General features: G+C 36.7%; 5 protein-coding genes across 6 annotated transcripts; 2 read left to right on the forward strand and 3 right to left on the reverse strand.

The window, feature by feature from the left end:
• Positions 1–16: 16 nt before the first annotated feature.
• On the reverse strand, positions 17–15678 carry LOC100637822 (protein O-mannosyl-transferase 2-like). 2 transcript variants are annotated; one of them, XM_020008742.1, is made up of 22 exons: positions 15361–15678; positions 15224–15308; positions 14806–14910; positions 14645–14753; positions 14448–14556; positions 14287–14352; positions 13406–13499; positions 13236–13342; positions 13075–13157; positions 12741–12853; positions 12588–12669; positions 12247–12295; positions 10028–10106; positions 9616–9767; positions 9014–9102; positions 8807–8883; positions 8166–8237; positions 7864–7914; positions 7150–7252; positions 4822–4962; positions 1216–1327; positions 17–345 (listed from the first exon to the last, which is right to left on the reverse strand). In XM_020008742.1, the coding sequence occupies exons 1-22, from the start codon at positions 15660–15662 to the stop codon at positions 240–242; spliced, it is 2286 nt and encodes a 761-aa protein (XP_019864301.1). In that variant the 5' UTR covers positions 15663–15678; the 3' UTR covers positions 17–239. The 2 variants fall into 2 exon arrangements, with proteins under 2 accessions (XP_019864301.1, XP_019864300.1); XM_020008741.1 differs by having other exon boundaries at positions 13394–13499.
• On the reverse strand, positions 15668–16569 carry LOC100637947 (uncharacterized). Its single transcript, XM_003383801.3, has one exon. The coding sequence runs from the start codon at positions 16544–16546 to the stop codon at positions 15755–15757; it is 792 nt and encodes a 263-aa protein (XP_003383849.2). The 5' UTR covers positions 16547–16569; the 3' UTR covers positions 15668–15754.
• A 161-nt stretch (positions 16570–16730) lies between these two features.
• Positions 16731–17679, reverse strand: LOC100638075 (uncharacterized). The gene has a single exon (XM_003383802.2). It carries the CDS (start codon positions 17621–17623, stop codon positions 16820–16822), a length of 804 nt encoding a protein of 267 aa, XP_003383850.2. The 5' UTR covers positions 17624–17679; the 3' UTR covers positions 16731–16819.
• Positions 17680–19544: 1865 nt separating this feature from the next.
• On the forward strand, positions 19545–20696 carry LOC100639769 (maleylacetoacetate isomerase-like). Its single transcript, XM_003383731.3, has 10 exons — positions 19545–19583; positions 19630–19681; positions 19735–19802; positions 19846–19926; positions 19978–20058; positions 20100–20147; positions 20202–20280; positions 20323–20375; positions 20430–20479; positions 20538–20696. The coding sequence occupies exons 1-10, from the start codon at positions 19572–19574 to the stop codon at positions 20659–20661; spliced, it is 648 nt and encodes a 215-aa protein (XP_003383779.1). The 5' UTR covers positions 19545–19571; the 3' UTR covers positions 20662–20696.
• A 28-nt stretch (positions 20697–20724) lies between these two features.
• LOC100638201 (uncharacterized) lies at positions 20725–27436 on the forward strand. Its single transcript, XM_003383803.2, has 15 exons — positions 20725–20801; positions 20845–21130; positions 21663–21715; positions 21800–21923; positions 21980–22452; positions 22508–22661; positions 22728–22902; positions 23239–23858; positions 24000–24437; positions 24606–24774; positions 24912–25092; positions 25141–25710; positions 25823–26015; positions 26068–26242; positions 27072–27436. Exons 8-12 carry the CDS (start codon positions 23492–23494, stop codon positions 25216–25218), a joined length of 1233 nt encoding a protein of 410 aa, XP_003383851.1. The 5' UTR covers positions 20725–20801; positions 20845–21130; positions 21663–21715; positions 21800–21923; positions 21980–22452; positions 22508–22661; positions 22728–22902; positions 23239–23491; the 3' UTR covers positions 25219–25710; positions 25823–26015; positions 26068–26242; positions 27072–27436.
• The last annotated feature ends 111 nt before the right edge of the window (positions 27437–27547 follow it).

A 27547-nucleotide genomic window follows, 5' to 3' on the forward strand; every position in this document is an offset into this window, starting at 1 on the left:
TAATCATGACGTCACATTCACTTTTATTAATAATATTTATTTATTATTGATTAAGAAAATGCCCCCAACACAAATAAAAAGGACCAAAACTAATATTATAATAATAACAATGAGTTCTGTGTGGGTGTGTGCAACCGTGTTTTATGATGATTTTTGGGGAGGAAGAGAGAGAGAGAGAGAGAGAGAGAGAGAGAGAGAGAAGAAAATAATATTAATAAGAATAATAACCTCTAATTTTGCTAAATGTCCCAATGTGGAAGCCATTTCAAGCCGTACATTCTGCTCTCGGGATTATCTGACTTGGAGCCAGACATGCCATAGGAGAGTGGCATGAATGTAGCAAAACTAGAGAGAAAGAAAACAAGAAGAAAGGGAGAGGAGGGGAGAGTAGGAAAGGTGGGGAAGATAGAGAGAGAGAGAGAGAGAGAGAGAAAAGGCAGCAGTCATTTGATGAGAACATCAAAGTCACATTGCACATGCAAATAAAATTATGAAAGGAAAATAAATCCTTATCAGTAGCCCACAGTCACAAGACATGACACAGTGTGTATACTCACACACACATGTATACACAATGAAAAGGGAAACTTTCCGTGAAAGTTACACATGATACAACGGAAATAAAATAATCACGAGTTTATTTTGTAACCGAAAGGTATCAAAACAATATAGTGAAGGTTTAGATATTTCAAGTTATTTAAGCAAAAGGCAGAGAATTCCCCCCATTGAAGCTATAATGACACACACAATATCAACGAAAAGAAAAACAAGGGAATAAAAAACTAATATGCATATACATGTACATGCAAGGATGTAGATTGTACAACTACAGTTACGTGGCATTAAGATAAAACAAAATAAATGAAAGAGTTACAATTAATTGATACAAGACACAGTGAGTGACTGAGCATGATCATAATGTCACCTAACATTAAACAAACAAGAGCAGCAATCAGTAATCCACAACAGACTGTGAATATAAAATATTTCAATACAATATAATGAGAGGTCTAGACACTGTTAGCACGCTGTATGTTACATCCATAAAAGCTAATAATTTGAAATAACTGCCGCTTCTCTCTTGCTGCTCGTGTCATAAACCTTCTTGTCTCATTTATTTTCTTTCCCCTTTTATCCTGTTTGTGCTGTATCTGCCTGTTTCACTCTCCCCCCCCCTCTCTCTCTCTCTCTCTCCCTCTCTCTCTCTCTCTTTACCTTCCAATCAATACGGACATCACAAGAGTAAAGGCAGAGAAAAAGAAGAAGGACTTGACTCGAGATGAGATGAGACAAGTTATGAGTTTAATGAATGAGTCAATTACTATAGCTACATGGAGAAAGAGAGAGAGAGAGAGAGAGAGAGTCAAGAAAAGGAAAACAAAAAATATTATAATAATAATAGTTTGAATTAATGTTGTACAAAGCAAATAATTATGATTGCAACATAAGGCAAACAATACCAAACATGCCACACTCAATATACTATAGGTAAATTATATTTAAGAGAAGGAAATACTTCAATTTTCCAAGAAATAGGGACAGCATAGCATAGGAATTTCCTCCCTCCCTCCCCCCTCTCTCTCTCTCTTACACTATCCACTGTAAACTATTAGAGAATGTATCATCTAGCAAACAAACATGTAAATATGTACACATTGATACACAAACATACACACGCTCATGCTATAGCATAAAGAATATGTACATGCATACATGCACATATTTGTGTAGGTAGGTATATACAGTACACGCTAATAATAGCATAAAGATTCTAATCATTATACAGAGAGAGAGAGAATCCATTCAAGGAACAGACAAGATCAATTACACAATAATATTGCTACACATTATCTACTTATCTTCATCTAGTATGCACACACACACACACAAACTGACATTTCTCATCAAATTATTCATAATAATAATAAAGTTAAAGTCATCATAGAGTAGAGTGACTCATAGTGATCAAAAGGATTGTTGTCATCTTATGTCCTTCCTCTAGCTAGATTGGCATGAAAATAAGTTTGTGTGTCTCCAGTAGTTCCTATTGTGCAAGATGACGCATGAAGTTTATAATCATTTTGAGTGAGATCCATTATTATTATTATATAATTTGTGAGTGTGTATGCATTATACTTATAATTAATTATATTGCCAACAGTCTCTCCTGTTTTGTCTAAATATTAATAAAATGATGAAAGAAAGGATCAAGCAGAGTACAAACAGACAGAAATGTCTGTGTCTTGATCTTTAGTCCATACTTAGGCTAATGTACATGTACATGGCTAATTAATATACTGCTACTAAAGGATAAAGATATCATTAGATTGATGACCAGTCTGTTTGCAGTTCCTGTGCGTGCGTGGATGTAGAAGGGATTCAAAGTATCCTATAGATATGCCAGTAACAACAATAACAACGACAGGATTGAATACTTGATCATTATTTTACAAGATTCCATAGCTACGTGTCAGCCAAAACTGAATATGACAACATCAGGGTATTATATCAATTTGAGCAAATTCCAACGGCAAACAAGATTACTTTGTCCCATTAGTGTGTTTACCATTTTTCCCAGAGAGAGTTTAGATATGTAACTAACAAAGTTACAATACGAATGACACAGCACCTTTAGAATTTCAATTTTAGTCTCATGTCCTCATATTGTTTTGCTCTTCTTTCCTTTCAAACCTCCTCTTTCTCTCTCTCTTTCCTTCCTTCTCTCATTCTTCCTACTACCCACTCAGTACTTCCCAATCTCATAGCAGTCACTACAACTGACTGGCATATACCTGCATAGCCCCAACACACGTCACTATTCTCCTTCCTTTCAAACCTCCTCTTTCTCTCTCTCTTTCCTTCCTTCTCTCATTCTTCCTACTACCCACTCTGTACTTCCCAATCTCATACTCATAGCAGTCACTACAACTGACTGGCATATACCTGCATAGCCCCAACGCACGTCGCTATAATAACAAATTACACTAAAAATACAAATACAAGTTAATAGGTTAAAAATAGTCTGGAGACAGCGTGAGCCATGTCATCACACAATTGAACAGTCTGTCAACAGTCCAAGTACACCTTCACTAGTTGCCTTAGTTGGGCTAAGCATGAGAGTGGACAAGAGGGCAGGTGTTGAATTGAAAGAGAGAGAGAGAGAGAGAGGGAGAGGGTAAATCCAGTAATGGCTATTATGAACAACAGCTAGTACACTGTGCTTACAAGAAGCAGGTGGCGCTATTTGTTAGAAACGCCTCAAAAAGTGTGACATAAGCTAAACTAGGACTAAACACGTCAAGAGAGACATAACAGTACAATTAGCAACATATGCTGCTGCTGCTGCCTTTAGATCTATAAATAACAACAAGATCTATAATAGGACACAAGAAGGAAGAGGATTAAAACACAAAAGAGAAGGCGAGAATGAAGTGACTAGAGAAGATTAAGAGAGAGAGAGAGAGATGTTTCCCAGGCACTACACACTGTGAGCAAACAAAGTTAAAGAATGTATTAATTATTCTAAAAAAGGAGTCACAGATAACCTGATAATAGAATCTAATAGCATCCAATTATCAACATCACTAGCTAATGAATGCTATACGATTGCTTTCTATTGAAAAATGCACACACACACACACACACACTCAGTAATAAATGAATAAATGATGCTATATAACAGTGTCACCGAAATAGTCCCTGAAATCCCAAAGGTGGGTAGATACTGATATAAATATTCATTCATATAGGGACATACATGCATACAGAAGCAATACACATTAATAGTACATTAACAATCTATATAGCACTACATATAATGAAGGGGCTGTATATTATACAGCATCAATGGAATGTGGAATTAATGACAACCTCTCACTCTCTCTTTCAAGCATTTAATGAGAGTCACGCAATCAGAACTTAAATTTAAAAGCTGTAAATAGAGTAACAATAAACACACATGTACATACCACAAATCAATACAGCAATAATAGGAATATACCATATATACAGAAAGACTATGTACATGTACATCTAGTATACATGTACATGTACATAGTACTACATTAGGAGATTGCATTCATTCTCAGGATAAAGTTACATGTAGTCAAGGAGCAGTTACATGTAGTTATGCTGTACAGTTACAGTTCGGTGCATTAGGTTGTAGTATTGAGGCAATTCCAGCCATAGCTGTCATTTAGGATAAAGTATCGTTTGATGTGCTGATGTAAACACAAACAGAGAACATAGCAATAAGAGACAGGCATGACTCCAGACTGGAAACAAGGACATGGTGTGTGGATCATCTCTCTCGTACATGTAACATGTAACAGGATTTGATTAGCGGAATCACATGTGGTTCATGCTGAGAATATACTGGAGTGCATGTCTGATGTACAGAGAGAGAGAGAGAGAGAGGATGATTGTTAGATCATGTATGAAGAGCTGATGAATTTGGCAATGTCACAGCTATAGTCAGCAGAGAAACAACAACACATCTATATAGTAGTACTGTATTAGCCTCTATATATCTATCCATGTGAATTATGTACATTGTAGAGGTATTTCTTATTAGCTTATAAGAGTAATTGTGATATGAATCTGATTGAATATGGTCTTGTGAATCAGGAAGCCAGCAGTGTACACCAAGGGAAGGCCATAATAGGATGCAATATCAGTAATATGGTCATATCAAGGAGTATATCACCATTAGAACTTCCTTCTCTCTTCCCTTTCACTCTTTATCACTACTATATCAATTAATTGACGATTTTGAATTTAAAATTTGAAATTTAAAATGTCTTCTCTCTCTCTCTTTCTTACCTCCTAGCATCACGATGAACATCAGTGCAGGGAAATAATGATGAAAGTAGAGGACCCTACCCATTAGGTAGAAGGGAAGGTAGTGTAATGCCCAACCTAGTATCAGGAAACAACCAGAAGACACAAACCTATTAACAAACACTGAGAGAGAGAGGGGGAAAGGGAGAAAGAAAGAGAGAAAGGGAAAGAGAGAGAGGGTGGAGAGAGAGGGAGGGAGGGAAAGAGAGAAAGAGAGAGAGAGTGGGGGGAGAGAGGGAAAGAGAGGGAGGGAGGAAGGGAGAGAAAAGAAAGTTGATATACATGTACATCTACATATGATATGCGTACACATTCGTTGCACATGTGAAAGTAAACATGGTTACCAAACAAAATAACACAAAATCAAACAAAAACATGTTGCATAGCAAAATGGGCCAACGGCTAGAGGCTATAAACACTATTCTAATCATCATAACACTAATTGTCATGTGTATAGGATACAACAAACAACACAAGATAATCAAGTATGATGGACATTTCATAAGAAAATAAAGAACACATAAGTGTAGCCAAGTAGAGAGAGAGAGAAAGAGAGAGAGAGAGAGAAGAAAGGAGAATATGATTTATAATTATAATACATGTAAAGTGTGAAAATAGGCCAAAACAAATTAAGGCAAAATAACAATGCCACAAGTCAAAACATGCACTAAAATCAATTGTACTCCTCCACATTGAAGTACCTCATCTTCATTATAACAATGACTTGACAGAAAAGGTAAACTATAAATGAAGGTGTTTACGATCAACTGGACATTAAGACATCAACAAAGAGGAGTCAGCTTGCCAGCCAGACTTTAAACAGATGCACCTTAAGCAGACAACACTTTAAACCGGTCGAAAATAAGCACAGCAGCTTCTAATTATGATGACAATAGAATTAGCAATTATCTTATTAAAATAGCATCCATGACTGGGCGGTTGTATAGTCACTAACATGTACATGTACATGCAATTAATCAACAATATATCTCTCCTTTGTCTTAAGATTGGTTTACAATATTACTATGTTGAGACAGGAGCTGAATTTTTAGTTCTATTCTAGCATAAAAGCTATCTCAAAAGGTCAAACTGCTCACACTTTTGATTAAAAGTCACAATACGTTAGCCTGGCATCAAGTTGTAAACCAGAGCTGACCTTGAGGCAGGTCATAAGTGATGTAGTGTTATAAAATAATGAGAGGATCTGGCCTCAGGCCTGACACAAATACAAAGATAAGAATAAGATTTCCCAAAGAGCAGCTGGTAAGGGACTTTTGTGTGAGTAGACAAATCAAAGAGACAACAAATTAAAAGAAGACAAGAAAGTGTAACGAGCTAGTACAAATATTGCTGAAGTGTCTATCTCCTCTCATTTTCCCTTACTCCTCTATGACATATACACTCTCTCATGTTTACTATCAATATAATTAGAAGAGGGACGATTTGAGAGCATGATATACATGTACATGTACATGTATATATGTAACTTTAATTGATCAGTAGTTGCTGCTATTATAGACACAACTATACGCTACCACTTTAGAAGAGTAAAAAAACAATAAAAACGAAATAACTCTTTCAAAGGAGATCAAGGTTGTACTTAATTGCTTTGGACAATTCGATAATTTGAATGAACCTCTTAATCAAAGGATCACTGCTTTGTACTTGTACAAACACTTTGACACTTGAAAACTTAAAGCATGACAGAGTGCCATTAGTTAATTGCTGTGATGTCTGTGTTTATTGTCAAATGTGAGGGAGTTATGCCGACAATGACGGAACGGGTTCTCACAAAGAAATGCAAACTGAATTAGCAGAGAATATTGAATCAACATAAGTCATACACACACACACACACAAACTATTATTAGACTTTACTATTGGATAGTGTGTACAGGTCAGTTAGTGAGAGAGAGAGAGAGAGAGAAAGAGAGAGGGGGGGGGGTAAGGAATTAAGAGATTAAGGTAGAAAGAATGAAATAAAAGGCCACAAAAATGCAGCAGAGAGGAGAGAACACGAAAGCGGAAGATTGAAAATGATCACAGAAGTCCAGAGAAAGGAAGAAGCACAATTATGCTAAATATTTAAAATGACACAAACCCACCCAAGCAATAATAAACAGCATATTCCAGTAATGCCAGTAGAATTGGAGTACATTCCGTTACAAATAAATCATCAAAAGACCAAAAGGAGATGTAGATGAACATCACTGTATCAATACTCATTCATACTGTCACTACACAATATGAATGTACTGATGATAGTACATGGTATATGTACATATATTGATGTAAGTACTGTACATGTACCTGATATTGAGAGATAGTTGACTGATCTCTGATCAGCTACCAACTTCATTAGAACAAAAAGGACAAAGAGAATCAGGAGGACATCACAGCCCCAGAATATAATCTAAAAATATATACAAACAGTCACATAGACTACATTATTCCAATCAAGTTTGGACTAAAGGCCTTTTCACACTGGCACAGTTTTCAAAGCGCTTTGATGCGCTTTCTTGATACAGCTGAAATAATGCACATTGATCGTGTTCACACTAGCAGCTGAATCATGTATCATTTTGTGTTCTTGTTGCCATTGGTTTACATTGATCGAAGCGCATCACTTCACATCAATCCACCTCTGGAGGTGAAGTGAGAGTGATGCGCATTGATGCGCATCAATTAAAAACCACTCTAGTGTGAACACGATTAATGCGCATCAATGCGCATTACTTGTGCCAGTGTGAAAAGGCCTTTAGTTTCTCCAAAAGCCATCTTGTACATGTACTGTATTGTAGTGCTTGTCAGCTCATGAAGCTCATGCTGTTTAGCACACTTAGCATGCTTTGTGGGAAACCCTGACTGGCTATTATGTACATACGGAGGAGGGAATGGACACAGAGGACGTGTGAAATAGAATTGATTGGTAATGAATAGAAAGAATGTAAGTGTGAATTCAACATGAATACATGTAATTCTTAACAATGATTGGAATGAGAGACTAGGAGCTTAATATCTTACTGGATTCCCTAACAGATAAACTCTGTAATCACCACCAGAGAATAACTGGCCCTAAAATGATAATAACAACAACAATAACAACAATAATAATAACAACAACAATAACAACAACAACAACAATAATAATAATAATATAAATAAAAAGTATATTTTGATGATTGTTAGATCTAGAGGGAGTTTAAGAGACTTTTGGTCTCTCATATTTGGTCTAGGTCTCCCGAAATCTTCCAATCCATTTTTAGTCAGATGGTCACCCAGGATTATTCTAGATCTATCAATCAATGACTGTATGTGAACTGTACCTGCCAGGTTAAAGGCCAGTGCCATGGCTGAGAAGTCTGCTCTCCTTCTTTAGGCTTCATATTGTTATTGGACTATAAGAGGAGAGAGAGAGAACAAGAGAGGGGGGGGAGAGGAACAATATGACAAAGAGAAGATCAGTGAACCACACAATGACTACAATACCACCAAATGTAAAGTACATGTACAAGAATTACAAATAGAAACGAGATCAAATAACATACTACACACACAAATAATAATGTTTAAAGCATAAGGTTAGTACAAACTTGTATGGTAAATTAATTCAGTAACCTCTGACACCATGAGATTAGTATTTACACATATAATGGGTCAAACGGACAAAATGAAATAAAAAAGAGAGACAGAATGTATCAGAGAGGACACACACATAAAGAATTATATGTGACACTTAAAATTTGCATACACACACACACACACATAACTCAAGCATTAGACTCATGATGTATAGCAGGTATTTGCTGTAGCTGCCACACACAAACTCACTCAATGAGATGAACATGCTCTCATACCTTCACACCCACACAAACAGCACATGTACATGTACATCATAATTCACACATTGTACATTATAATTCACATATTGTACATGTACTACAGTTCACATTGTACATGTGGATACCTCAGCCATCACTTGATGTGACTCTATTAGCTTTGAGAAGAAGCCAGGCTTGTAGAACTCAAATGAGATATTAGGCACTAAAAGAAATAGAGAATATTAATCATTAAAATAATTTGTGTGTGTGTGTGCGTGCGTGTGTGTGTGTGTGTGGTGAGTGTGTGTGTGTGTGTGTGGTGAGTGATGATTAAGAGTGGGTCCAATGCTTACACTTTGGATTAACATTCCCTTCAACATTCCAGAGGTTGTTTGAGTCATCTTTATAAGGATTACATGTGACCTCTAGCTGCTCCCAGCCCCTGAGAGAGGGAGAGAGAGAGGGAGGAAGAGAGAGAGGGAGAGGGAGGGAGAGAGAGGGAGGGAGAGAGAGAGAAAACATATATTTAATAGACTCAAAATGGTCAGGAGTACAAAATTCCATCACCAAATACAAAATGTCTGCCTTCCAAAAGACAATGTTAATCAAATTATTTAAGGTATAGAGAATGACTTGGTATATCATATCTCTATGCCTAGGATGGCTTTCATGATAAAGAAATAAAACAATTAGTTTCAGCTAAATGAATTAAGAGAGGAAACTGACACAGAGAGAGAGACAGATAATGCCTAAATTAATCAACATAAATTCAGCATAATAAAATTATTTAATCAATTAAGAAACAACTATTGGATAAAGAGGATTTGAATATATCAGAAACATATTTCTGATATAATATGAACGCATACAAAAATTTATTAATGACCAATTATAATAACTAATAACTCATTACTAATTCATTAATAATTCTTTAATAGCTCATTAATAAACCCACCACTTTGGTAGTTGCTTGCTATGAGAGTGAAGGTAGCAGCCGACGGCAACATGTCTGAAACGAAGCCGTGAAGCAACCGTCCTGACAGGATCACCTTGTTTAGCACCGACTATGTCAACTTCCCAGAAGTCGTTAGCGTCACCCACTCCATCCTGAAGACATTAAAGACATACGTATATATGCACATGGACTGTATGAGATAAGTCATTGGGTAATATCCATTATCAAATAAAAAGACACACAATTAAATGACACAATAGATATAATCCAAACAATTCCAAAATAAGCAAATCAAACTGAACATATACACATCAAGTTCCCGCCAGTATATGTACATATTTATGTTTATGTATAATAATAAAGCATAAGAACAATAAGATGCATGATCATGAGTTTATATTATTGCCATTACCTGCCCATAACACGAAACTTGTTTGTGAGATTTAGTTATCGGCCCATCAATATTGTGACTGTGAAGATTACGCTTTGTGCTATCGGTAGGAAGTTTAGGAAAAAGGAATCAAGAGAATTAAGAAAGAGATTAAATGCAAATATAATGTACATGAGAAAAACAAAGTGATTAGTTGGTACAGAAGCATGCACATATACATAAATGTAGATGTACATATACACTGTACATATAATCAAGAGTACATATGATACAAAGAATCAAAAACACAATACAATATTTGCACATGTACATACATGTATAATATACATTTTTAGATTTACAAATACATGTAAATTTTGAGAAACCAATCTCAACTACTAATGTTAAGCCCAACATCCACTATGGCAACTTTGTGGTTACTTTGATGTATGTCAACTTTGTTACCAAAAGTAGAACAGTGTTCTACTTTTGGCAACAAAATTCCTGTTGATTTCAACAAAGTTGCCTAGTGGATGCTGGGCTTTAGACTTAAGCTAGATAAGCCACAAATCAATGTGGCATGGGATACTAATTGCTCCATTTAATATCAGCCCACTCAACTGGAGCATAGCTATAGCCTATGGAGAGGTGACTATATGATAATCTCTTAACTGTCAACAACTGGCTGGGTGAGGTTCATACCAATTCCATGTCATAATGAACATATATAGAGTGGAAGCAGCTGTTAGAAGGAATATGCCACCCGCAGTATCTGTACTGCCTCTAGTCTGTAGCTCTGGGTTGTGATTAATTAAGCACTAATAAGGAATTGAATGTTGTGTCGGAGGATGAGGGAGTTATAAGTATAGACAACAACAATGTGCATTGATTTAAAATATACATGATTTATAATATACATGATTTATACTGTTCTAGAGTAAATGCAGACACACAGACAAGTAATTAATAAACAAACTATAGGTATATATACTATATCAATGCCAAGTTCCCACAACAGTTGTTAGTAATAATACGCATAAACAAAAAACAACTACAAGATAGGGCCTGGCCCTGTCCCCATACAATCATTCTCCCTAAGTCATGGCGGATTAGTTCAGTGCTATTCTATCAAAGGTATCACATTTACTGTAGGTCATTAGTAAATGTCCTATGAATCTACACAAGTCCAAACTGGACTCGGATGTCACATACCAGACAGCCATACTCTCCCTTCCCTTATTAGCCTCTCTTTGATTGACGAGTGTATATGTACACAGTCGCCTCTAGCTACAGGTACAGCTATGACTGATGTACAATTAGAAATGCTTTGAGGAAGATTACCTTCCTAGACGTTATTAGGTGTGTCACAGTGTGTGCGTGTAATACATGCACATGTGTACTGAATGTGTACATGCATGGAGTAGCAGCTAGTATACATGTACATGTAAACATATTTATAATATAAAGGGGTTTGTAAAACATATTGGGAACAGAATATACATGTAATAGTAACAATAGCTTTATTATTATTAGCAACAATAGCTTTATTATTATTATTATTATTATTATTATTATTATTAACATCATAGAAAAACAAATTAAGAAGAGGAAAAGAAAATGTGACCCCATCATTAATATTATTATCATTAATTTTTTTTAAATACATAAAAATATTAATTCAATAATAACACTATGTGTATGTGTACATGTGCCAAACATGTAAGCATAACAACTCATTCAGTTTCGGGACACTTTCCCAAGGAAATTAAATTAAAAAGAAAACATGCCTCCACCATCAGAGAAACCTTTTTCACACCAAAGTGAAAGGGTGGTGCCTGTACATGTGTGCAAACACTTATTACTACACAATTAAGTGGATGGAGATTGTTGTGTTAACATTATGTACATGAAAGAACAAATGAACAGTAAGCATGATCACATACGTCAAACATGTGATTAAAACTTAAAAGCATAAGTACATGTATATAAATGTGTGGGCGTGTGAATGTGCATGAATCTGCATGTACATGTACATGAAAATACTGAAGTGCTATTACATGCACATGCACATGTACATCTATATAGCTTTGACATAAACATAAGTGATATTTATTAAAGGTATTCCTTTACATCAAGTAATGATTAGACCTCCTGGAAAAAAGGGCAGCCTACGCTTAGAGTAAACAACACAGATATCAAAGGATGTAAGAAAGAAATAATAATTATTGTTATATGTACATATACATGTAAAAGTAACATACGATACATGCTCCAGGACAATCCAATCACCATTCTTTACCAACTGATATTCTGTGAGGGAGAGAGAGAGAGAGGGGGGGGGAGAAGGAGGAGGGGTAGGGTGTGAATGGCAATATACACATGTAGCATATTATGTACATGTGCCAAATGTTCATGTGAAGATTGAATATAAATATCACTGACAAATTATTTAAATCTAAAAATGTCAATTACAACCAGGGTGAGGTCATAAAGCAGGCCAAATATAAAAAATAAATTACTATTATAATCATACATGTACATCAATATGCATTATTATTATTATTATTATTATTATTATTATTATTATTAGTTACATATGTACCATCACTAGCATTGAAATTAGTATCATTTGCTCTCTTAACCAACCACTTGTTATTATCATCTTTGTGTGAGTATGCTGTAACCTAGGGAGAGGAAGAGAGGGAGAGAAGGGAAGCTAGTTGATAGGTTATAAGTAAAGAGTATATTGAGGTACTTGTTGTTGTCTTATCTCGGCCATTTCCTCAGGATAAAGGTGAGAATGAGAGTGTAGGAGACCTCCCCCTCCTCTGTGGTTCTTGAGAGTAATAACGGCATCGTAACCAAGGACTAGGAAGAATACAGGCACACATAAATGTGCATGATGTTATTTAAAAATAAAATACATGTACTGTGTGAGTATACATGTACAGTGTACATTTATTACACTTCATAGTGACTGAAATGTATAATACATAAGAATACATATTGTACATGTACATGTAGTACGTGTAATTAAAAAATAAAATATGTGTACATGTACATTGTATCTATTAATCGTTACTACTTACATTCAGGGACTTTTTGGTCATATAATTCATTCCCCACTAGTGTTGCTTGAAACTCAGAACTAAAGAAACCATCACCATTACCACTAAAGAAAGATCACAGGAAGGCATTCAATGTACATATATACATATAAAATATTTAGAAAATAAAATTCTCTTTTTACCTGTATCTCAGAGCAATAAAGTGAAGCTCAAATATGCTGATATATATCAAGAAAGGTAGTAAAATCAGACAAAGTGCACGACACATAAACTGCTTCATAAAATCAACCTACAGGTGATGCAAGTCAGTAAATTATTAGCATAACTCAGTAAAATTTACATGCGTGAATACCATTGATATCCTGAGGTCCCCCAGTATATCCCAGAGATCTTTAATCGTCATGAGACCAACCAAAAGAATGACAAACAATCCAACCCATTTTACACTAAAAATATAAATAGAAAAATTTGAACCAATTTTGATTAAAAATTATGATACACGTTAATGCATCAAGTATGAGCTGATCCTGATCAAAATTGCTCCAAAGTTCCCTGTACTATAGTACAGGGTATTTCGCCAAAATTGACTAGGAAAGAATTCTTCATTTTTATAATGTTTTCTGATACATATACACATTTTTATGTTGTGTAGCAAGTTTGAGCCAATTCCAATCAAATTTGAATTTTTTATGAATTTTTAAAGTTACTCAAAATTCGGGCCAAAAAGGATTTCGGCCAAATTTCACCAAAAATGACTAGGAGAGAATTCTCCATTTTTATAATGTTTTCTGATACATATACATGTTCTTATGTTGTGTAGCAAGTTTGAGTTGATTCCGATCAAATTTGAATTTTTTATGAATTTTTAAAGTTACTCAAAATTCGGGTGAAATTCCCTGTACTATAGTACAGGGATTTCGGCCAAATTTCACCAAAAATGACTAGGAGAGAATTCTCCATTTTTATAATGTTTTCTGATACATATACATGTTCTTATGTTGTGTAGCAAGTTTGAGCTGATTCCGATCAAAATTAATTTTTTTACAAATTTTTAAAGTTGCTCAAAAATTGGTGCAAAGTCCCTGTACTATAGTACAGACATTTGGCTAAATTTCACTAGGAGATAATTCTCCATATTATATTTTTTTCTGATACATTGCTATACTATATATTGCTAACTGTCAACAGATACATGAAGTACATGTATATCAGAGCTAGTTCTGTATGAATTACCTAAATGTACAGGCTAGGAATATTCCAGTGAGCACTAAGAAGTACCACCACTCTAATGTGTAAGGTCTGTCAGTACATAAAAAAGAAAGATAATTTATAAAAAGACAATTTATAAAAAATAAAGATAATTATAAAAAATAAAGATATTGTCTATTACTTACTCTTCTTTATAGCTTTGAAATTTAACTGCACAATAAGTGGATGCCATCACAAAAAACATCAGAGGAGGATCGAGCAATATGTACTGCGAGAGGGTTAGTGTTCCTGTCTCTATATCATGGAATAGTCTGATGAATCTCTCTCTCTCTCTCTCTCTCTCTCTCTCTCTCTCTCTCTCTCTCTCCCCCCCTCCTCTTACCACACAGTATCATGGTCGCTGCTATAACTGAAGCAGATAATGAATGAACAAGTTCCCAAACGGTCAGAAAAGCCAACGGGACAAGAAATATACCAAAAAGGACACAACCCTATAAAAACAAGATTGTATGGGTGCGGTTTTAAAAGGCGTGGTCAACTCACAAGTCTCATTCCGTAATAAGGAGTGTCCTCGTACTTCTGTCCAGGTTCTTTAAACTCAAATGAGCCGTTGTAGCCTGATAGGACTCCAGCAGTGGCTATGATGAGCTATAGGAGGAGAAAATGAAAGGAAAAAGAAACAATTAAATAATAATAATAACATTATTAGCAAAACACATTGTAAATTTGTAATTATCAGTGAAAATAATTATTTTAATAACAGTTGTTAAAGGCTTATAGTGAATGCATGTTAAAAGAAAGTATTTTAAATGGACATCATAATGTATGTTCATTAGTGAATGTATATGTACATGATCCTTGAAATATCATAACACATGTTCACAGTAAACATCATTACAGCTAAATTAACACAAAGATTCTTCAATTTAAAAACCACTAAAAGATCCACAGCAGAACCTACTTTTCCTAATGGAGGGTGCACGTCAAAGAAAAACTTTCCTTGAATATACCAGCTGGCGTGTTTCCCGAAATGAGTTTCATCCCACCTGTAATTATGATAAAACCCATGACATGTACATGTATATCTTGAGTACTTACGCTACATGCTGTGGCTCGTTCAATGTGTAGAGTCTAGTTGCAAAAGAGAGGACCGTAACAAGAGCGAGGCATGTAAAGAAAGGCCAGTCCTTCTGGTTAAAGGAAGGAGAATATATTGGAGATGATGATGAAGAGAGTCGGCGGGCGAGTCTAAGACGAGGAGGAATTGGCTCTATGGAATCTTCCTTCTGCTCCCTGCCTTTATTTTCGTCTTTTTTAGGTGAAGGAGATAGTTCTTTGAGAGCAGAAGCGATAGAATCAGTTTCTCCGGCCTGTGTCAAGGAATCTTCGATGTCCGCCATTCTCTTAGTGGTCAAAGGGTTAAGTAATAAACCACACCCACAAAAAATCAATCCAACACCCACGCAATTGTAACATTAATTTTCTGCAAACTTTAAAATTTTATTCTAGCAGAGTACATTTCTTGATAGCAAGCCACTGCATCTTCTAATATTTCCTTAACATCATCAGACAAATCATCAATGCTCATAGTCTGACTGGTAGTACCATCTTCAGGCTTGATAAATCCAGAGCTCATCATGGCTCTCTTGTGAAATATATCACAATATGGAGTTGCTTTCTTCCAGTCCTCAACTATGCCTGGAGTCCATGTTAACATGTCATCTGTATACTTTAGTCCAGTAGCATTACAATAAGACTCCATGATGCCCCTTGGGTTCATTATGAGATCATCAGCATCAACAACCACTGGATCAGAATCAACGCTTTCTTTTACGATCTTGTACATATCATACAACTCTCTCACTCCATATTCTTCTGGAACAATGTCAAATTTAGATTCTTTACCGAGACGAATAAATGACGAAAATGACTTGTATGGGTCTCGTATCAAGAAAGTGTGCTTGAAAGCAGAAAAGGCTCCACTTGTGTAGTTCTTGTATCGCCCTTTAAGGAAGTATGCATGATCTTTTATAAAGACAGCATCATATTCAGTGTATGGTTGTGTAAGGATCTCATCTACTGCTTCAAATGTGAATTGTGGAGCTTTTTGAGGGAGATCGGGTTTGTTAATCTGTCCTTGATAGTAGACCTTGACATGAGCCTCATAAAATACTTTGACACCTTTTAGCTCTCTGATGGAACGCTCAAAGACACTAGAGAGTGATCTTGGGTGGCACCAGAGGAAAATATGGGGAGACATATCGAGCTGAGGGACAGCAGCCATAATTATAATTATTGCGGTTATGACGTCACACAATGACCACGTTTCTGCACGTGGGAATTAAGAGCTGCATTATGCGTGGGCAGACCTGTGGTGTTTTTAGTTTATCTACTCTCTCTTTTTTAGGTGAAGGGAAGAGTTCTTTGAGAGCAGAAGTGATAGAATCAAGTCTTGCAGTGGTCAAAGGTTTTAAAAAATAAACAATAATATAAACCACACCCACAAAAGTCAATCCAACACCCACGCAATTTTAACATTAATTATTTTTGTGCAAACTTAAAGTTTTATTCTAACAGAGTACATTTCTTGATAGCAAGTCATTGAATCTTCTAATATTTCCTTAACATCATCAGACAAATCATCAATGTTCATAGTCTGACTGGTAGTACCATCTTCAGGCTTGATAAATCCAGAGCTCATCATGGCTTTCTCTTGAAATTTGTGGCAATGTGGATTTGCTTTCTTCCAGTCCTCAACTATCCCTGGAGTCCATGTTAACATGTCATCTGTATACTTTAGTCCAGTAGCATTACAATAAGACTTCATGATGCCCCTTGGGTTCATTATGAGATCATCAGCATCAACAACCACTGGATTAGGATCAACGCTTGCTTTTACGGTCTTGTACATATCATACAACTCTCTCACTCCATATTCTTCTGGAACAATGTCAATTTCAGCTTCTTTGCCGAGGCGAATAAATGATGAGAATGACTTGTATGGGTCTCGTATCAAGAAAGTGTGCTTGAAAGCAGAAAAGGCTCCACTTGTGTAATTCTTGTATCGCCCTTTAAGGAAGTATGCATGGTCTCTTATAAAGACAGCATCATATTCAGCATATGGCTGTGTAAGGCTCTCATCTACTGCTTCAAATGTGAATTGTGGGTCTTCTTTAGGGAGAATAGGCTTTGTATATTGTCCTTGATAATAAACATTAACGTGAGCCTCATAGAACACTTTGACACCTTTTAGCTCTCTGATGGAACGCTCAAAGACACTGGAAAGTGATCTTGGGTGGCACCAGAGGAAAATATGAGGAGACATATCGAGCTGAGGGACAGCATCAGCCATAATTTCCATGTAGCTGGGCGGCTGGGCCACAAACTCTCGTGGTTTGCATTATCTAGGTTTGCAGGTTAATGAGAGGCGTGGGTACTTTGATAATAACAATTATCTACGGGTCCACACAGACCACGTTTCTGCACGTGGGTAATTAAGAGCTGCGTTATGCGTGGGCAGGCCTGTGGTTACAATGTTAGTTTATACTACAAGGGAGCCCTGACAAGTGAGCCCTGGGTGAAAATGCACCTGGTTATAGTCCATGGCTATTTGCTTAGCGGTACTGGCTCTAACATATACTGTGCCAATGTGGCCAAGACATGGAAGAGACTTGGCCATGCAGTTACTGTCGTTTGTCAAGATCGCAATGCTGGCAAGCTAGACTTTGTAGACGAGCATTTCATTGGTACCAACAATGTGCCAGCAACTGCACCTAGTCCTGGATCCATTCGTGTTGTAGTACCTGATATAGACAACTTGCTCCTAGTCTATGTATTCAATCAGTATGAAGGATTCACCGTTAAGGAAATGGGAAACAGTCAATGCTCATTTGACGAAATAGAAAACTACATCGATAAGACTGCAGCTGGACTCTCCAAGGTTCTGATGCAAGGAGTTGATCGTATTCTTACAAACCATGCTATTCTGAGTCCTGCTGTAGCAAAGCGAGCCAGCAAAGGGCAAGTTCCATATGATATAAAAATTCACGGCAGCTCCTTAAATTTTTCACTTAAACAACGACCTGAGCTTTTAAAGTATGCTCTCGAAGGTCTTTGTCATTGTGAAAAGATTGTTGCAGGTACCTCTTATATCTGCAAGCTCTTGGGTGAGACCTTTGCTCAGCATGCAAAAGAAATTGGTTTGCATGATAAGAAGGTTGTGATTCCGCCGGGAATGGATCCGAATGTATTTCAGTTGATTGATACAGTTAACGTGAATCAACAGCGATTTCTTGAAAAGATCAAAATTTATGCCGATAAGAAGCCCACTGGAAGACAGGCTCAAAAAATAGTTTTACCCAATCCAGCAAGCACTGATGATCTTCACAAATCTCTCACTGCTTTAGCTGGAACCTATGACCAATGGGCAGTGGACTATGATCTTGTGCAACGCTGGCCAGCTATCACTGAAGATGAGCCTGTTCTAGTTTATTTTGGAAGTTATTTGAACACCAAAGGTGTTGGCGAGGTCCTTGTCTCTTTTCCTACCATTCTTAATGAAATCCCAAAAGCACGACTCCTCATCATTGGTTACGGAGGCTATCGGGAACATATGGAAGGAATACTTGCCTCTATGGAATCTGGAGACATAAATGCTTTTATAGCATTTTGCCAAGCAGGTTCCTTCTTAGATGCTTCAGCAGATGAGCTGAGAGGTTTCTTCCGAACAATATCACAAGAGGAACGCCAGCGCATCACTATAACTGGTATTATGGAGCATAGCCAGATATGCGAGGTTCTTCCAATGGCCAGCATTTCTATAGTTGGAAGCAAATGTGCTGAGGCTTTTGGGATGGTAACAGTAGAAGCGATGTGTTCGGGCGTATTACCATTAAGCAACTATCACTCCGGCCTTGAAGATATTTTGGACGTCGTCAAAAAGGTAGACCCCTCCTTGGAGGCCATCATGCACATTAGGTCTGAACGAGGGGGAAAATTTGGATCTGCTGACGGTTCTGTCCTATTGAAAGAGTTACCCAAAAAAGTAATCAATGCGTTGAAGTATCTTTATCCAAATGCAGAATATTCTGACCAGACACAAAGAAGGAAGATTTCTGAAAAGCTGAGGAGTATTGCTGTAGAGAACTTTTCTTGGGACAAAATATGCATGTCACTTTTGGAGCCATTGCATTAATCTTTATATTATTAATTAAGAGTGTTTTACCTTTTGATTGTTTGCTATTTTAAATTTGTGAACAAGGCGTGGGTGGGCACCAACCTGAAAGCCTGAAACCCTGCCTTCCTTTAAAATGGCAGCTAAGGTAATAGATTTTGCTTTCTATATCTTTAAGTATCTTATTCCTGTAGCCTGTTTTGTATTCTTACTTCAGAAGCTCTTGTAGCTGGAGAGTCAGAATCGGTAATCTGCATCTTATATTAGATCTATCTTCACATAATATTATACTTTTTCAGCTCTGGCATTGAAAGGAATAGATTATGAAACCAAACCTGTACATTTGCTGCAAGATGGTGGAGAGCAGGTATGCCTATGATACAGTACAGTTATCTTTAATTTCTCTAAAGAACACTGATAACTACCGTGAACTAAACCCTCAATGTGAAGTACCCACACTTGAAATTGACGGGCAGACAATGACGCAATCAGTCAGTCTATTATCCCAATAATTTTAATTTTTTATATTTATATTTTTAAAGATGTCAATAATAGAGTATTTGGATGAAACACGAGGCCCACCATTTCTTTTGCCGCAAGGCGATCCTATTAAAAAGCAAAAGGTGGAGCTTGTAAATGTATTATATTATGATTACTGAATTAGGTGAGAGCTATATCCCAGGCCATTGCTTGTGGCATACAACCGATTCAAGTAAAGAAAGAAGAGAAAGAGAGAGATAGAAAATGAACTTAATTCTTTTTTTAGAATCTAAGAGTGTTGCAATATGTTGGTGGAGAGAAGAAAGCTGAATGGGGTCACTATTGGATTGAGAGAGGATTCAAAGGTGATACAGCTTCCTAATGTTGCCAGTTTTAATTATATTTAGGACTGGAGCAGCTACTGCAGGGAACTGCTGGAAGGTATTGCATTGGAGATGAGGTATGCATATTTCTTCATGTTGCTAGTTATCATTAGAGAAAAACTGTTATACAGATAACAATGGCAGATGTGGTATTAGTGCCTCAAGTTTACAATGCTAATAGGTAATATGAAACTTAATAAGGGATTTTGTTATAATCAATTCTTTGGCTCTCCTTTTAGATTTAAAGTTGACATGAGTGCCTTCCCTACTATTAGTCGCATTAATGCAGCACTCCTCGAAGTTGAAGCTTTTAAAGTTGCTTCGCCATCTGAGCAACCTGACTGCCCTCCTGAACTACGCTAGTTTTCATAAAATAAAATTGATTGCTTAAAAATTAATGAGTATTGTATAAATTTATAATTGTGCAAAGTCAGCCCCACCCTCTATAAGGGCGTGCATGGAAGGTGTGACTAGTCTAACAAATGGAGGCATTTACACCAGAAGTAAGCAATCTTTTATTATTTAAAATGTTCATCATAACAATAGAATGTGGCCGGAGGGGCAGAGTCTCCTTCAGCTGTAAAGCTAGCAGAGGCGGCTAGGCTCAAAGACAAAGGTGCTGCTCATTTTAAGGAAGGAGAATGGAAAGAAGCAGCTAAATGTTATCACCATGGCTTGATGTACACTAAAGGTGTACTCAGTTACCAGCTCCTTGATCCAATGATGGGAATGCTAGCTTCTAATATAAGCACTGTACAACAAGTTCCACCAACTGAGGATGAGAAAAAAGATGCAACAGCATTGAACATTATATTATTAAACAACATTGCAGGTGAACCAGGAATTATGGTTGTTAGCCAGCTAAAAATATGAAATTTTGTAAATGGCTCAGAAATTCAGAATTGTCAATGCCTTAAAAATAATTTTTAATTTAAAATTGTAAGTTTTTTTCAAAAATTGCTAGGAGGAAATTTTTAATTTAATCAAGGTGTTAGTTAACAAACAAAGCATGCTTCATGAGCTTACAAATACATGTACATGGCTTTAGGGCAACTTCAAAATTTGTAAAAAATCTAATTTTGATTGGAATCAGCTCAAACTTGCTACACAACATAAGAACATGTATATGTATCAGAAAATATTATAAAAATGAAAAGTTTTTTCTAGTCATTTTTGGCAAAATTGACTTTGACCCAATTTTTGAGCAACTTGAAGAATTCGTAAAATATTCATTTTGATTGGAATCAGCTCAAACTTGCTATGCATCAAAAAAAATAACGAATAAAGATTTTATTTTATTGTTAAAACTTAATTTGCTTATGCTTTGAACAATATCCACTTAACTTTGTATGCAATTATTATAGTTTGCATGTTAAAGCTCAAGAAATGGAATAATGTCATCAAGCATTGCTCTGAAGTAAGCTCCAGAGAGATGTAATTGCAGATATTTTAAATAATAATAATTATTGTTGTTGTTGTTATTATTATTTTTATTGTACAGGTATTAGTTCATGACCAGACTAACACCAAAGCACTGTATAGAAGAGGCGTGGCTTATATGGAGACTGGACAATTAGATGAAAGTGAAAGTGACCTGAAAACTGCACTGCAGCTTGATCCAACTGGTCAGTTAGTTAGTGCATGATTGGTAATGGAGAGCTTTTCTTTTTTCTGACAATAGACGCTGGGATTAAGAAACAGTTGGCTGAATTGCAAGAAAGGCTAAAAATTTACTGGAAGAATGAACAGCAGAAATACCAGGGTTTATTTGAAAAATAGTTTTATTAATAATTTTATGTATAATTAATGATAACTAATCAATGATACCGGAGCCACACCCAAACAAAATGTCTTTGCTGCTCTTCCCTGCGTGCAGTGTTCTTGTGCTGATACTTGCAATTTCAGGAAGAGGCCATGCTCTAAATTGCTCTTGTAAAAACCAGACGTGTCCAGATGTATCTACCTGTCCTTACGGCCTAGTTGAAGACTTCCCTTGCTTTTGCTGTGATGCGGTCTGCGGCCAAGGTCCATGGGAGGTATGCGGGGGATCTTTGGGGATTTGTGTCCAGGGATATTATTGTGGAGGGCTGGCAAGAAGTAGTGCATCAGTTTCTAAATACATGTTTTTGAATAAAAATACTCACTGTCTAAAAGGTAATGCGTAGGTGCTTCATTAGATTATTTTAAAATAATTTTCATAATCATAAAGGCACACAAGTGGAGCAGTATTTAGCACAGCCATCGCCACCAATCCAGCCTTCACCAACACCAACAATACCAGTCAAGTGCCGTGCTTCATGCAATCTTGAATTCTGCAATGAAGGAGCCGAATATCAGTCAAACAAATTCTGTTCTGCTAATGAGTGAGAATCACCTATGCAACTATATAATTATTACCCTCATGCATGCATTCTTATCTAAATTGACAGAACTGCTTTTGAGAGAATCCCTGAAAGGGAGCCTTGTCAGCATACAACATGTGAAGCATGTCGATTTAAAGTGAGTCCTGAGTGTCCTCCTTGTCCAGTTCCTGTGAAAAAGAGATGCCTGCGTCACTTTGAAATGTGCTTGAAGGAACACTATGCAAGAGATGACATTATTTTGGTGAGGCTCCATTGTATAATGACTGTCTTTTTAGAATCATGTACATATTCATGAAGCCTTACAGTTCTATGTGAAAGGGACGGGTAGAGGAACAGTGGGCAATATTGTTTACTTGCTTATACTAACTGGAGCTGCCCTTTGGTTTCCTAGCCTAATTAAATGAGCTATTGGGAGTGTTTGTTATCATTATGTCATTAGAGCATTTCCTTTGAGGAATCCTGTTGATTTTTTAAAATGTGATTACATTACTGTATTAAGAGCAAACCTATAATAAAAGTTTCTTTTATTTTGATCTCTAGATAATAGAAATGTATGCATAATTATTCTCTTTAATAGGAATTAACGGATCCAAGAGCTTTGAATTCCACCGGAACTATTATCTGTCATGTTTCCAATGTTAGAGAAGGTGAAGATGAAACCAGGAATGAATGAGGAAAATGGGAGGTGGCTAACTGATCAATATTACTTTGTTTATCTCATTTAGTCTCTTAGTATTTTAGTAAATGTTATTTTTCTATCTAATGCTGATTTGATTATTCATGATCTGATTAATTAATTTTATAACTTTCAATAAACCAAAGAACCTAAGATGGTGCATTTGTTGATAATCTTCTTTGCAGCTCTCCCTCATATTGGAGCATCCACTCCCTTTCTAGTTGAGAAATGGGCTGGTTGTGAGTTTCTTCCAGCTTGCAATAGATCCCTTTGTCCACCTCTCAATGCTCCAGACTGTGAGTTTGGCAGTAGCCTGGATTTATGCAACTGCTGTCATGTCTGCTATCTGGCTCCAGGAGATCTTTGTATCGATGCTACAAGGAGTGCGAAGGATTCTAATCTACGAAAAGATTCTACCACTATTGCTGCTGGTACATCTCTGTCTAAATGTAGTCCAGGCACTGTCTGCTCAGTCAGCAGTGACAATCACCTGTTCACTTGTAGATACAGAACTTACAGAAGTAAGTTTGCTTATGTTACCACAATAGCTCTGTAGACACGTGTCCATTGCTGACTAGCCATTATTCCTAACACCTCTATGCATACGTGTAACTAGATTTATATTTGTTATTACTCCTGCCATTTTAATTTATCATATACAGGTGACTTCATACAACCCTCAAGAGCTTATACTGACAATGAACAGACTCCAAATCCTTATTTCTTGCCTCATAAGTACAAGCGACATGCAGACCTTACACAATCACCTTCAGAAAGCCTGACTCATTCAGAAGACCTTGCTCCTTCTCCTTCATCTACTCCAGTGACTGGAGGAGGAATGCAAATCTGTCATTCGTGTGATGGTGTTGAGTGCAAATATGCTGAGCCAGTCTCTGAAGAAGACTGTGAGTTTGGGCTAGTACCACAAGGTACCCCATCCTGTTGTTCACAGTACGAGTGTGCTAAGGGTCCTTATGAAACCTGTGGGGGCTTATGGGGAGAAGAAGGTATTTGCTCTCAGGGCCATGAATGCTTTGTTTGGTTTCCGTATGGTCTGTCATATGATCACTTCATTACTAAGCCTGGACGTTGTTTATCAGGTATGATACATTGTGGTATGATGCAGGTATTTGCATGCATTGTCGGGATGTTTAATTAGATCAAAGTTAAAATTCATTTGTGCTTTATGACAATCATCACTTGTAAGGTGGTGATGCTATAATCTTCCTTTGTGTGATGTGATCTTATTCAGTGTTTTGTCTTTTTAGTTAATCAGGTAAATCAAGCAAGTAACTTGAGTGCTTTAGATTCTTGGACTTTTTCGGCCTTCAAGCCGTTCAAGGAATTTCATACAGCCCATAAACCACTGAAGTGCAAGCCTTTGTGTAGCCTTCAGTTCTGTAAAGATGGAAGGAACAAATACTGCTCAGCAAGAGGGTATATGTGTTGCTCATTTCAAAATTTATGTATGATTGCCCAATGAATTTATTTTTGATGGCATCATGTGCTGTAAAAACACGCCTTTTTGTTTAGGATTTAAAAGTTTTGAGTTATTTTGTTTTGTTCTGTATTAGGTCTATAGCTTTAAATATAGTGGAAGAAAGGGGTCCATGCCAACACACAACTTGCTTGGCATGTCATTTCTGGGTTACTCCTTCACCGTGTCCCTCTTGTCCTTCCCCAGTCACTAGACGATGCATGGGGAAATATTTTCGCTGCATTCATAAGTTTTATCTTAAAAATGATGTTATTATGGTAAGAGAATCACAATCGTAATTCACATAAGATTGATGTTTCTTTTAGAATTTAACTGATCCCAGGGTTTACAATACTAACGGCCGTATATATTGTGATGTGCCGGAACTAACTGTGGTAATGTAAAAGCTGTACTGAGGAAAGGACTGATGCTATAAAGTCTCATTTATAATTTGACAATAATGATTAAAACCATGTTAAACATATATTGCGGTCTTTTGACCACGCCCAATCACGCTAATAATTAATAACGGCTCTCGTGCAACCGCTCTAGCCATTTTCTTCTCTTTTTGATCTGTTTTGACTCAGCAAATATGAATCTTGCGAAATACTTTTTGTTGAAAGCTACAATAGTCATCTTATTCTCATCAGCAGCTAATTCCCTCGGCTGTCCTTGCAACCCAGCATTCTGCCAGCCCCCACAAGGCTGCCAATATGGTGAGGTCCCTGATGTGTGTGCTTGCTGCATGGAGTGTGCTAAAGGACCAGGGGAAACATGCGGTGGAACATGGGGCGAGCTGGGAACTTGTGGCAATGGAACTCAGTGTATGGTGACTGTCCCGTTTGGATCAAGCTATAGCACTTATAAATATACTCCAGGAACATGTGTTTCAACAGGTAATATAACTGGAGGGCATATTACCTGAGGCTATTAATAATAATAATAATAATAATAATAATAATAATTACTGTCAATGCATTTAACACATGTGTAATTTGTTTCACACAGAACCAGATGAAGTTACAGCTTGCAGCCCTCAGCCTAGTCCATCTGCTTCAGACGAAATGTTATCTCCATCTCCATCTCTGGTCTCCACTACTCCAACTCCAACTCCGAAAATCAAAAAGAAAGACAGGTGTCGTGTTAACTGCAGTGTTTCGTTCTGCCATGATGGAAAAAACAAATTCTGTTCCGCAATAATGTAAGAATCAAATCGGCTGTTTTTAATTTTGTGTGTATATATGTACATATAGATCTGGAGTTGATCTTGTTGATGGGAGGCATCCTTGCCAGCACACAACATGCAGAGCCTGTCATTTAATTGTTACTCCTTCTTGTCCAAAATGCCCCGAACCAGTCAACAAGCGTTGCTTGCGTCATTATTTCCTTTGCATTGAGCAGCACTTCCAGAGAAACGACACCATTTTGGTGAGTATACCAACAAAACAAACATAATGCAAACATTACTCATGCACACTGGGCAATTGAGAATCTGTGGTGTCTGACCAAATCCTTGAGTTAAGTCTCTTAGAGGCAATGTAAGGCTTGTCAGTACTTGAATCAAGAGCTCTGGTTAGGACTGCTCCCTTTGCATGTGTACACTACCTAACCCAAGTCCATTAATACAATTTTTATAAAGCTTGACCACAAATTTATTCATGAGGTAGGCAGGACTACTAAGGGAGTTGGCTTAGAAGAGCTAAAGAGCTTTAGGCAGAGTTTACAAGTACTCAGGTAATTTTGGTCTGTTTGAGGAGCAAGCCACTGTCCAGCCTCTGGGCTTCTCTTCCCTTCTCCATTCTCATCACCTCTAGCCACAGTCCATGCCCAATTTGTTTCTTCTGCCACTCCTTGTAGATCTAGCTTCACCACAGCACTATAGCTGACCTTTATAGAAGAGCCAGAGAGAAGGAAAATCTAGTCTTTGCATGTGCAATAATGTAAAGCATGATCCTGCATGCATCATATTTATAGTTATCACCAAAGAGAAGGAGATCCTGTTACATATAGCTGCTGACTTATCACAACACAAAAGATTGTTCATGTGATAAGGATCGTTACCAAAACAAGAGCATGACTTTTCTTCTCCTCTCACACGTCATTAGTTTTTGTAACCTTTATCCTTTTGAAATTCAATAATTCTGCATATCGAAATCCTTTAAAATTTTTCCATATTAGTTAGTCATGTTCGCTTTGCATTTTTGTATCTTTTCTAGCAGTTCTCAATGTTAATCAATGCAACTGTCATTTTATATAGGCACTTCATGATCCTAAGGCAATGACTGCAGTTGGAAAAATTAATTGTTACATTCCTGAACTTCTTCAGCCGATTGATGAGAATGAAAGTGGAGATTCATCGTCCAGTTAAATGGTTCTCTTTCTCCACCTCCTCTCCCTCTCTCTTGCAAATCTATTGACAAAATAATATTGGTATTTCTTTTTAACTATTTCCCTTTCTTACTTGTACATGCATGTGCCTCTTTCTTGCTCTTTTTTGATTTCTACAATCACTTATATCACTGAATCATCAAACAAATGAACATGTCCACATTTTTTTGTTATTAATTATGATAGATCTATCCCGTTTAATTCTGAAATTACAGTACAGCTTACTCTTGCTCATTTTACAAGTTCAATTCCTGCGGTTTTAGCAACAATAGTGCATGACATTAGACAAAACAGGTCTGACCTGTAATCCGATAACGGAATCAGGCGACACAACATATTAAATAA

This window comes from Amphimedon queenslandica, unplaced genomic scaffold (genome assembly GCF_000090795.2).
Source record: "Amphimedon queenslandica unplaced genomic scaffold, v1.1 AMPQUscaffold_13507, whole genome shotgun sequence".
NCBI classification, from domain to species: Eukaryota; Metazoa; Porifera; class Demospongiae; order Haplosclerida; family Niphatidae; genus Amphimedon; species Amphimedon queenslandica.